Source organism: Quercus suber, unplaced genomic scaffold (genome assembly GCF_002906115.3).
Source record: "Quercus suber isolate HL8 unplaced genomic scaffold, Cork oak 2.0 scaffold_234, whole genome shotgun sequence".
NCBI lineage: Eukaryota > Viridiplantae > Streptophyta > Magnoliopsida > Fagales > Fagaceae > Quercus > Quercus suber.
The window spans coordinates 947,765-960,101 of record NW_027069691.1 but is presented as its reverse complement, the minus strand read 5'-3'; the positions used below and the strand labels follow the sequence as shown (position 1 = coordinate 960,101).

General features: G+C 36.6%; 1 protein-coding gene across 1 annotated transcript; it reads right to left on the bottom strand.

Annotated features, from left to right (window-relative positions):
- Positions 1-511: 511 nt before the first annotated feature.
- LOC111997598 (glutamyl-tRNA reductase 1, chloroplastic) lies at positions 512-4,904 on the bottom strand. Its single transcript, XM_024029708.2, has 3 exons — positions 4,368-4,904; positions 2,514-2,755; positions 512-2,034 (listed from the first exon to the last, which is right to left on the bottom strand). The coding sequence occupies exons 1-3, from the start codon at positions 4,615-4,617 to the stop codon at positions 907-909; spliced, it is 1,620 nt and encodes a 539-aa protein (XP_023885476.2). The 5' UTR covers positions 4,618-4,904; the 3' UTR covers positions 512-906.
- Positions 4,905-12,337: the final 7,433 nt, after the last annotated feature.

Below are 12,337 nucleotides of genomic sequence, written 5' to 3'. Positions count from 1 at the left end.
TAATTGATACTTTTTAGAAATGGCCTTTTATATATATATATATATATATATATGTATCACTATGAAGCCTAACCCTGTCATATCACGTGCTTGTGAATCCAATCACCTTTTATTCTAACATATTTAACAAGTTAAAGAAGTCAAGGTGATGTAGTTGATTTGCCTCTCTGCAACATTCACGTTTATAGAGATCGGATTTTTGACAAATTAGTGTCCAAAAAGTGAAGAGAGGAAGGAATAGAAATGATCCCTTTTAAAAAAAATGAATGTAGGGTGAGATGATGAACCTATGATCTGACCCTACACTTTATTTTTAGAAGTGGATGAACCGTTTAGGTACCATTTGAGTTACAGCTTAACGGCATGTATAGAATCGAAGCACCACAACTTCCACACTACAGGAAAACTCATATCCAGCCAAGTTATCACAGGATCTATATTGTCAAAAGCTGGATGTATATAATAATACATATGACAAAAGTAATCACATTCAGCACGGAAACCCATCAAGGACATTAAATACAAGTTCATCTACATATTGAAATAATCAGTATATTAATTACAGGGATTAATCATATCCCAGATACAGACCAATAAACTCTAGGGAAAATCAATTGATACATAGACTAACCGCCTTATTGTTCCTCAATTTGTATCCTACATAGCCGAGTGGCCTCTACAGATTAGGCTGAGAAATATGAAGGAACACCAAACAAGAGTTTGGCCAAAGTGTCACACCAATGAATGAACTGAAAGAAGTCCCCCCACAGGGGCCAACGCTGTTTGCCTTATCCAATTGAAGATCACAACAGTGCAACGCTCACAATGACAAGGTGAGGAAATTTTCCCCTTATTCAAATTTGAGGAAATAAAAGATGTGGCATGAATGAAATTCGACAAAGGAGCTTACTTCTGGTTTTCCACCTTGGCTCGAAGTTTCTGTTCTAACACAGATATCTCCGTCTCGAGGCTGAACATTCTATTAAGAGCATGCATATTCTCAAGGGTCTCACTCAGGGTCCGGCTGTCACTCCCATCACATCTCAGATGCTGCATTGGACCATGAAGGAGCCTGTTCACTATACCCTTGCTAAGATCCTCCACAGCTCTCTTTGTTTTCTTTGAAATATCATCACCCATCTTTGACAAGCATTTTTCTAGCTCCGCAACTCTGATTCTTTCCGCATAAGCCCTCAATTTCTTAATGGTAGGAACAGTCTCCAATGAATCCCTCCATGCTTCAAATTGTTTTGATTCCTCAGCAATAATTGCTTGTGCTTCCATTGCTTTCTGAAGGCGATCCTCTTTATTAGCAGCCACTACCTCCTTAAGGTCATCAACATTGTAAACTCGCACAGTTTCAATATCTGTGACACATGAGCCCACATTCCGGGGTACAGAGATATCAACGAAGAGCCTCACACCCCCAACTTCGGGACTAACAGGGGGAAGGTCCTTAACATGCTCTTTCAAAAATAGTGGGGTTTCTGATGCTGTGCTGGTGAACACGACATCTGATTCAGCAGCACATGTTAGCATTTCTGTGAGGGGTTTATATATTATCTCAACACCCTTCAACTCTTCACCGATGGCTGCAACTCTCTCCTCGGTTCTATTTACAACAACCATCTTTGTGCAACCTTTTGCTGCCAAGTGTTTGATCACAAGTTTCCCCATCTTGCCCGCTCCAATTACCAACATTTTAGCAGTAGCATTCGAGGATTCAGGCAGCTTCATTAAGGCCAGCTCGACAGCAGCAGAGCTAACAGAAACTGCTCCAGCAGCAATGTTAGTCTCAGTCCTAACACGCTTTCCCACAGTGATTGCATGCTTGAACAGCCCACTAATGTTCCTCCCAAAGCCCACAACTCCTTGCCCAACTTTGACAACTTGTTTAACCTGTGCAAGAATTTGACCTTCTCCCAGGACAAGAGAGTCGAGACCAGCAGATACTTCAAAAATATGCTGTGTAGCATCTTTATTGTAAAGCAAAAAGCGATGCTCACAAAGTTCTGAAACAGGGATTCCGCTTGTCTGCCAACAAGAAGCAAAGAACAATTAATTGCTGTAATAAGATTCATAAAATGTGATAATCAGATACATTACTGCTAAGCATGCGACTTAGCAAATAATATGTTTACCCTCAGTATGGGTGGAGGAAAATAGCATAAACTACATGGTTAAAGAGTAGAGTAGAGCATTAGTGAAAATAGAGTAGAAAAAATAAAAAGTGCACCATATAAGATGTAAATCATGGGACAACAAAATCCGCTGGGACAAAATGGATAAAATAACTCGTTCAAAAGGGCAAAAGGCTAACAGATCTCACTCAGAAAGCATCTGCACTGCATGTGTTTCATGGAACCATTTTTAACATGACCAAACTATTTCATGTGTCACTATCGCACAAGGATATTCTGTTTTCTTTAGTAAGTTAAACAAAATTCTGTAAACTGAACAATTTTACTGGCACCTAAAAACAAATCATATATTGATCAAGAGAAAGAGAGCACCTTTGACATCCATTCGGTCACTTCTTTAACACCACGATGCTGAGAAAGAGCTACAACATATATTTCCATTCTATTGCAGGTGCTAAGAACAGCAGCTTCTTCAATATGATTTAAACTGCACAGCTCCACAATAGCTCGAGGCCATTCTGCTTCTGGAATGGCAAGTTTTTCACGCATTTCAACAGGGGTAGTGTGAACACTAAGCCCAATGACCACAATGCTACTCCTTTCTTTTGTATATCCTGAAACACATTACTCTGAACATTTCAGTAAAAATATAGTACGAAAAGCATTATAATAAAAATTACTAAAAGAATTGCAAAACTCTCAATAAACCATTAAATGAAAAAAATGATCAGCGTTGCTTTGGTATATTACAATTTGAGCATTAAGAGTCAAGCACCCATATCCCTATTTGTTGTTTGGAAAGAGATCTTACATTAAATTTTATCTGGTGATTAATTCAGGTATTGGCCCAGTTGGGTGTTTTAATAATAATCCTGATAACTGAAATCTAACATATATAAAAAAAAAAAAAAAAAGAGACACCTGAAATCTAACGGTTAAAATCACAAATCTATTAACTGGGATCTATCTTTAGTGAATATTATCCCATATTTTGGAAGTGATCCAGGAAACCCCCTGCTTTAAGCTTAAATCTGAAAATATTATTTGAACATAGCTTATATTAGATTGTTAAAGTTATCAGGAACTCAGAAGGATAGAGACGAACATCCAATTCAATTGGCTACATTATCAATGAATTTACATAACACTGTCAAGAAAATAACACCCATAGTTTAAACAATTAATAACACAACTTTACATTGCGAAATGTCACCATGCAATCAACAAAAATGCGTGAGCATTTGAAAAGAACAAAACACTATATAAGAAGTGGTCTTCTTTCTACTTTTGTGATAGCTGATGCCCATCAGCTAACAAAGAAACATCAGAAATGCACAAAAAACGAATTATGCCAATCTACTTAAAACTTTAAGTTTTGTCTAGAGGCTTTGTAGTCTGTACATTAAGGTAATAATTGTGGATATTCTAGACTAAGAGCAAAGAGGAGAGAGTACAAGAATCTAGCCAAGGTCTTTTCTTAATACTTCAAAGACGCTAAAGTTCATAGAATTTTTTTTTTTTTTTTTTTAAATCCCAATAACCAAATTCATACGAATGTCAATATAAGAAACCACACAATCTCTCACAAAACTTTTTTTTTTCTTTTAATTGGAAACCCACACTTGTGAAGAGTGTGAATTGGGTCACGGCTCATTTGCCTCTCACGAAAAAATTTTGGGCATGTCATAGCAATTGTATCCGTAATATTCCTTAGGTTTCTTAACATATAACAAAATCATCAATTTCCCTACATAGAGTGTGTTTGTATAAGCTATTGCAAAATGGCATTTTGGGTTTAAAATGAGCGTTTTTTTTTTTTTTTTGGTAAAAAAGCTATTACGAGTTGCTGTTGTGAAACATTATTTTGGGTTTTAAAAACACGCTTTTAAGTTCCCAAATCGCTTAACGAAACGAACTCATAATTATAGGCAAAGATAGGCATGCTACTGATAATTAAGTCCTAATAATCCAAAGCAAATAATACTAGTGGAACACTAAATTCTCCGAGCTTTGTCAAAAGAATCACAGATTTCTTAATCAAAGAAAACACATTCACTCAAATTCACACTCAAAATATCCAAAATAAAATATAGAAATGCATTCACCACAGCAACAGAAAATATAAACAAAAACAAAACAAAACAAAAAGCAAACAAAATTCAAATATCTAAGAATAAGCTACATTAGAGAGAGAGAGAGAGAGAGGGAGAGAAATGGAGGCATTACTGTCAGCAGCAGAGGTTTTGAGCTGTTCAAGAGCGGAGAGCTTATCGGTCTGAAGCGAAACATCGGAGGCAGCAACCTCGCACCTCACAGCACCTCTCCGAATTAGGGTTTTCCTGCTCCGAATCGGCTTCCCAGAAATCTGAGGAGGCGCCTGAGAAGAAAGCGAGGCTCTCGACGAGGATGAGGAAGACGAAGATTTGAGGAACAGAGCCTCCAATTTCGCACCAGCAAAGCTCGTCGAGACTGCCATCAAGTCAGCCAAACCCTAACCCTAGATTTTCAGAGCGATTTATTTGAGGTTTTGATAATGGGGGAGTGGTGTTGAGATTCAACGAATGAGAAAAATAGTTTTAACTAGTTCGTTGAAATATAGGAAAGGAAGCTGAGTTTGATTTTAGTTATATATTTTTTGTGGGAAAAAGGAGAAGGTGTTTGGTTTGGATTTGTTTTGGTGGGTACTAAAAAAATTGACCCTGAGTGAGTGAGTGGTGCTGGGGTGTCGTGTGGTGAGTGTGCACTCGCTCTGGGACTAAATGGCCTAAATGAGAGAAAAAATTAATTGAGAATGAATGGGATTTGGATTTGGATTTGGGTAACGGGTAGGGAGTTTGTGATTTCTCTGAGTTCTGATTGGCGGATGGAATGCACGTTTTATCCACACTCATTTCTCTGTCTCACTCTCAATGACAGCCTCTCCTTCATCTTATTTGGCCCCCATGGAAATTAAAAAAAAAAATTTTGGTAGGAGGAAATCAAAATTACTGCTATATATAACAATATTTTTATAAAGTGATGAGTTCCAATTAGCTCAATTGGTAAAATATTTTATGGTTAAATAAGAGGTCTGGAATTCAATTTCTGCCTATACCAAAAACTGATTGGTGTCTTGATTTGATGATAAAAAGTTATTATCAAGAGCAGACGATATAAGTTAAAACTCTCTTAAAAAAATTATAAAATGGTTAAGGACTTAGAGAGGAAAATCCCCACCACCTATTAACATAAAACAATTATACAGATTTCACATTGGTATGGGGTTAAAAATGAAGGACAAAGCATTGGGACCAAACCCTTGCATGACAAATTATTATAAAATTATTTAAGTGTATTTAAATATTATGTAATTAAAAATATGTATATATGATCTCTTAAATTGTCACAGTAAGTTAGAATAATATAACATTACTACACATGTTAGAGCTAAACATTTTTCAAAAATGAATCATATCTTATAATTAAAATTTGAAAACCTTTTCCATCACTTTACATGAAGCAAATTATTTTTGAAAACGGTATTATTATGTTATTAACATAAAACAATTATACAGATTTCACATTGGTATGGGGTTAAAAATGAAGGACAAAGCATTGGGACCAAACCCTTGCATGACAAATTATTATAAAATTATTTAAGTGTATTTAAATATTATGTAATTAAAAATATGTATATATGATCTCTTAAATTGTCACAGTAAGTTAGAATAATATAACATTACTACACATGTTAGAGCTAAACATTTTTCAAAAATGAATCATATCTTATAATTAAAATTTGAAAACCTTTTCCATCACTTTACATGAAGCAAATTATTTTTGAAAACGGTATTATTATGTTCGTGCTTAATTCAAAATTATTTATAAATAACTCAAAACTATTTTAATAATTAGTTGAGTCACTTAAAACTTTAATAAATCAACTATCTTAATGAGTTACATAACAAAGAAAAAAAATTTTAATTTTATTATTTATGTAATACATGCATATATTGAGACACTAGAATCAAACTCAAGCACAGTATTTGGTAAGTAAATTTTACTATATTTATATACAAACTTATAATGTATAATCAAAATAAAATAGTTCAATCAATAAGAGTAAAGACGCTTGTCGCAGAGAAAAGATTATCACTTGATGCATTTACAATTGTTAAAACTCAAATTTTATTTTATATATATGATATTTATATAAATGCTTATAAAGGAATGTACCATAACTTCTATATAATTTCGAATTTAAAAAAAAAAAAAAAAAATTGAGGTATTAGATTTTTAGTTAAGTGTCAAATGCTTAGAAAGATTTGCCCTGATGCGGACAAAAAGCCCGATAACGACGTGAACCTGCAGCTAAAATCAAAAAAGAGTATCAAACTATCAATGTTCCTTTGACTCTTCAATCTTGTCTGGGTGCCCTTTTTAAATTATGCAGAATTTGACACTGAATAAATCGTTTTTACAATCTTAACTAAGTCCTCTGATGATTGACACCCATTAGATTACTTAAAGAGATCAAGACAAAGCACAATTTAGTGGTCATGAGAGGTGCCAACGCAATAAAGTCACAGCCATATTTCAATTTGCATGAAAATATATAAATCTGAAAATGTGAAAGATACAGTCAAGAAAGAGATAAGGTGGGAAGAGGTGGGGCATGAAAGATGTGATAGAGATTGCCTTCTAAGATATCAGGGCCTCTGTTTGCCACAACTTTAGTGAGATGGTCGTGGACAAGAAATATACTTACATTTTTTTGGATATGGTACTGTATGAATTTTAAGATTTTGACTGCAATGTGCAAGTTTTCCTACTTTCATTTATTAAGTGTTTGTCCATGGTAAATGTGTTCCTTCAACATGACAATAAAAATGAATGAAAATCTTAAGATTGAGTGCAAGTGATGATGTAGCCATGTAGGAATAAAGGCATTGCCAATTCATCCCTCCCCAAGGTGAAAACCATTACAAGCTAACTTTCAAAGAAAGCCTTTTAAGAAAATATATAGTATATGGACCTTATTTCTAATAGAAGAAAAAAAGTTAAATGGTATCAGAGTAAATGATCTTAAGTTTAAATCATGTATTCACTCGATTTACATGTTGAGCCCCAATTTTGTAGTGAATAATAAAAGTTATAATGAGTGTTCTTATCATGTGCAATTAACGCATATAGGGTCTAAATTGGTAATGAATAATATAAATTAAAATGAGTGTTCTTATCACGTGTAATCAACGCATCGTACATCGTTTTGATTCCAAGTTACTTCATGTGGTTGGTCGAGAAAAATTGAACAATTTGTTGCATAGTAAACCAATCAACATAAGAAAAAATTATATCTTTAGGAAAAATAGCAAGAAATTTGTCAGTTGGGATCTGTAGTTTAAGTATCAAACCAAGCAACTTGCTTCAGAACCTTACACATTTATTAATAACAAATAAAAAACTGACAATCTTGCCTTAATTTTGAAGAAAGCCTAGTAGCTTTAGCTGCATCTTTTTCTTCAATTTTATGGTATAATTTTGTGGTTTACAATGAAAGTACAACAAGCTAGAGCAGATGTCCAATTGATGCTTGGACTCGTGCTTAGTAGTACTCACCTTTGTGTTAACATAATGAAAACAAGGGTTTTCCATGGGACAATCTTTAACTTCAATTATTTTCCTTTCTATATCAGTGCATGATTAGGGTGCATTCCAAGATAACTGAACAACTTGCTCCCAGCTTTGTCTTGGGCCACGGCACTCCTTATTTTTTTTTTAAAAAAACACTATTCAGAATTGATTTTAGTGCATAAATTAAGCTACTTTCCAACCGATCAGAATGTTGTGTTTGGTGTCAATGTGCTTAGAAAAATCTGTACATTTCGTCAAAGTGAACATAAAGTTTGCCTTCTTGTTACAAATAGTGTTTTTTTTAATGGTTTTTTAGTTGATCTTTCTTGAATTTTTTCATGTGTTTGAGCTGGTGCAGGTCTCACCAGCTTGAAGGAGAGAATAAAATGAGGATACTCAAAATTCTGCAGGCCATTTGGTTCTAAACCTCTACTGAGTGAAAACAGACAGTTTGGGAAGATTAGACACGTATGACAGCCTTGAATCAAAAGAGAGTAGCTACAATCATTAGAGAACTATATATCATTAAAATCTTATTGCATATAATATTCACCAGAACATATATATCGCTCACTTTTCTTTACCTTTTTGTTTAAAATCTAATTGCATATGCAGAACTTATTGAATCAATACGATCTATTTTCTCATAAATAAATAGAGAAAATAGCACTTCATAATGAAATTATTATAGAATTTGTTACTTCAGCTGCACTTGGACTACCAAGAAAGGGTTAGTTTGAAACAAGCCAAATTTTAAGATGTTAGCTAGTTCGAATAGAGATACCTTGAGTTCTTAACACCGGAAGAATGGGATTCTATCCAAAATCTAATTAGTTGGCAATAAAATGGCATAGTGTTAAGGCTTGGATTGAAGTAGACAGGTTTCAAGTAATAGCTTAGTGGCAATAACATCTTTACTGATATGTGCTATATCAAATCATTAAAACCACACCTCTCTCTCCTTCACTGTCTACCTATCTAATACAAAAAAGTTGGGAAATGATCTCCTCCAATTGAATCTTCCAATTCTTTTCTATTTTTAATCTAATATGAGACACATGGCATTTATTTGGTTTTTAAATACGACACATATTTTACTTTTAAATAAAAATAGAAGGAATTAAGAAATTCAATGGGAAATCCCCAAAAAAAAAAATTAAAGCAAATGGAATTTGACAGTATTAGTTCATTTAGATTCTAAACTCTCACTACTTGTATCATCGGGTTAAAATAATAACAATAATTAGCTAAATTAAGTTAACTTAAAGCTATAGCCAAACTCATCCATAGTATGAAAAGGTAATTAAACCCAAGGGCGGCCTTGTGCATTTTGGGGCCTAAGGCGAATATTAAAATGTGATCTTTTATATATTTAAATATTACTTATATAATTTTTCTACGTAAAATCTATTCTTCTTGTATTTTTAAATGCAGAATTACTTATTAAATTTTTGTATTTAAGTTCCTCTAACATTTCTTTTTCAATATATAATATGATTAATTTACTTAATCTTTCTTGTGACACTGTCAATCTTAAATATTATTTTATCAATCTTAATTCCATAAGCAATTGTAACAAGTATTGTTAATTATATTCTATAAGCTATACATGCATTTGGAAAAGAATCTAACCGTTTAATATAACTTAGTACATCAATCGGGGCTGTGGGGCCTAAGAATCCGACAATCCCAGCCCATTTCACATTAAGCCCAAGGCCCATGCCGAGGAGAAAGAAATGTTCGAGGACGGAGTTAGAAAGTCCAAATCACCCAGGAACCTTGCCAAGGACAATCCTGCCCTCGGCCAACCAAGACCATGGGAGGAGGAAGCAACGAGCCATCAAAGGTAGCCTCCCTAAGCACCCCAGGAAAAAGACAAGTATGATGAGCCACCCATGGAAGCATGGTGGAGGAGCAATTCAAGGAGGAACTGTCACCTCAACATTAAATACGCACAACTAATGTTCTAGCCGCATTAATGGAGACAAAACCCCCGAACAGTGCTGCATTGGTTGTTGCAACTCACAAGAGGTTTGGTAAGGTGGTTGATGGGACGGGTAGTCAAAGGGGGGCATGGATGGTCAACAAATGGATGAAAGAGATCGTTGGAGGAGGACTATATGAGAGGAAAAAACAGATCAAAATAAGGGGGATTTATGTAACAGCCCTCATTTAATAGTAACAACAAAGCTCCTCAGATTGAGCCGAGGATAGACTTTCTCAAATAATCTCAGTTCGTCTATGTTTGGTGGTGGTGAATATCATATTGTCCATTGTCCATACACTAAGGCCTAGCTCTTAAACTCATTCTCTACAAATTCATTGTATTAGGCTAGTTGGATCTGAGTCCACTTGTCCAGCAGAAGAAGTGCTCAGATCCAGTCCCTACAATTGGCGCCATCTGTGGGAAGAACTTGTGCATTAGTGAGTGCAACGGTCAATCATGGTAAGATCGAGCTCCCATCAGCAAGGGTCCCGGGAAAGGACCATTTTAGCAGTCCCCTCAAGTATACGCTTCAAGGCACTGACCACGTAGAGAGGATTGCTAAATGGGGCGCGATCCTGGGGGCTTTTGGCATCAAGTATACACCCCGTACATCTAACAAGGGGCTAGCTCCTGCGGGTTTGGTAGCCTGGAAGGAGTATGTTGATATCCTGGAACCTTTTGATGCAGTTAAGCGAAACCTTAGTCAGGCCGGGTCCTCAAACCTCCTACTTTAGGAAGATCAACGCACGCTGGCAACATTCTTTAACGATTGCGCGACCAGCGGTATAGAGCGCATGGTCGTGATCCTGATTGTTCCTACGTTCTTAGCCTATTTAAAGTTAGCGACAGGGTGCGGCCGTTGATTTCGTTAAGACCGAGAAGTCAATTTTTCGTTACTATTAATAACGCCAGTTCCAAGTCCCATTGGAGGGAAAAGCAACAACACATTCACTCATGAAATAATTGTCGCAGAGAATTGAAAAATTCAAAAAGTATAGCAAGTAAAAAGTGCAACCTTTCTATTAAATAAAGGAAATGTACATCATACACCAAATGGCTTTGGCAGGCTTGTTCTAAAGCTAACTATAGAAACAGAGGTTTAGGCAGGTTTGTCTTGGAGCTAAAAAAAAAAACAAATAAATAAATAAAATAAAAAAAGAAAGGGTTGAGGCAGGCTTGTTTTAAGGCTACCAACAGCCAACAGCAACCGAGCCAGTATGGATGGTGCCGGCGATGAGAAAGGAAAAGAAGCAGAAGCCCCTGATGTTCCCTTGGTCCTTTCCCAGTTTCATGATAATTAAGCATTGGAGGCGACAACACCTGGGCAGCAACCGTTTCGCAATCCTGCAAACCTCCATCGGCGAGTAAGCTGGACGTGAATCGCTACCAGCTTGAAGGGCAAGCAAAGACGCATACTCCAAAGCAGGCGTGAATCGCATTAGACTTTTGGTGCGACAAAGTTTGGGTCTCACCATGACGGTAGGACATTTCGCGGCTAGGAGAAAGGTTCGTGGGAACACCTTTGGTCTCCGCTTCCTCCGCCTCAACTGCGTCATCCAGGATCTGGGCGGCGTTCTTGGCCTCTTTGCCCCCGCCCTTGCCTAGGGCCACCCCATTTCCCTAGGCCTCGATCACAATTTTGGTAAAGTTCTTAGAAATGCCTAGAGGGTTGAGAACTTAGGGTTCCTGTGGAACTCAATGATTTGTAAAATGTGGGAGAATGATCCCCCCAGAGTGCCTTATATAGAAGGAAGAGACAAGTAGAAATCAATCCGCGCGGAATTCGAAGGAAGAAATTATGATCGATATTAACTCTGACCAACTTCCAAAGAAGCCACCAACCGCTGGATCCGCGTTAATCCACAAAGATATTAATGAGGGCGTGCCTCGCGTACAGAAACGTTAGTTACACAACTCGAACAACCAAAAGAAACCTCGTAATCAGAGGTGGCGAAAAATTGGCACGAGGGGGCTACTATCACACGTGAGGACGGAAGGCCAAATCGCCCTTGTCCAGGTCAATGCTGGGCTAAAGGCCCAGTTTGAGGAAGAACCCCTCCTCGACAGGTTAAGGCCAAGACTGTTACCACCTCTGAAGCAAACTTTCCAATGCTGAGGACAAGTTCCTTCACTCCAAGCAGTAGCGATCAAGTACTAGACAGAACCAAGGTCTTGCATGGTCCTCAGACTCAAACCTATGGGAAAACTAGTTACTTCACAAAGATAAGTACTAGACAAAACCAAGGTCTTGCATGGTCCTCAGACTCAAACCTATGGGGAAACTAGTTACTTCACAAAAAAATAAGTACTAGACAGAACCAAGGTCTTGCATGGTCCTCGGACTCAAATCTATGGGGAAACTAGTTACTTCACAAAAAAAATAAGTACTAGACAGAACCAAGGTCTTGCATGATCCTCAGACTCAAACCTATAGGGAAACTAGTTACTTCACAAAAATAAGTACTAGACAGAACCAAGGTCTTACATGGTCCTCGGACTTAAACCTGTGGGGAAACTAGCTACTTTCGACAAAACGGAGTGTGAGCACTCGCCTAAATTGCAAGCGCAACTAAAGGGGAGTCTAGTGCCTCAGACC

Excerpts from the sequence above, each read along its gene's own strand:
- LOC111997598 (XM_024029708.2), bottom strand. The coding sequence starts at position 4,617 with ATGGCAGTCTCGACGAGCTTTGCTGGTGCGAAATTGGAGGCTCTGTTC. Across the intron at positions 2,756-4,367 it reads CAAAACCTCTGCTGCTGACA|GATATACAAAAGAAAGGAGT; the intron begins GTAATGCCTCCA and ends AATGTGTTTCAG. Across the intron at positions 2,035-2,513 it reads TGACCGAATGGATGTCAAAG|ACAAGCGGAATCCCTGTTTC; the intron begins GTGCTCTCTTTC and ends TCTTGTTGGCAG.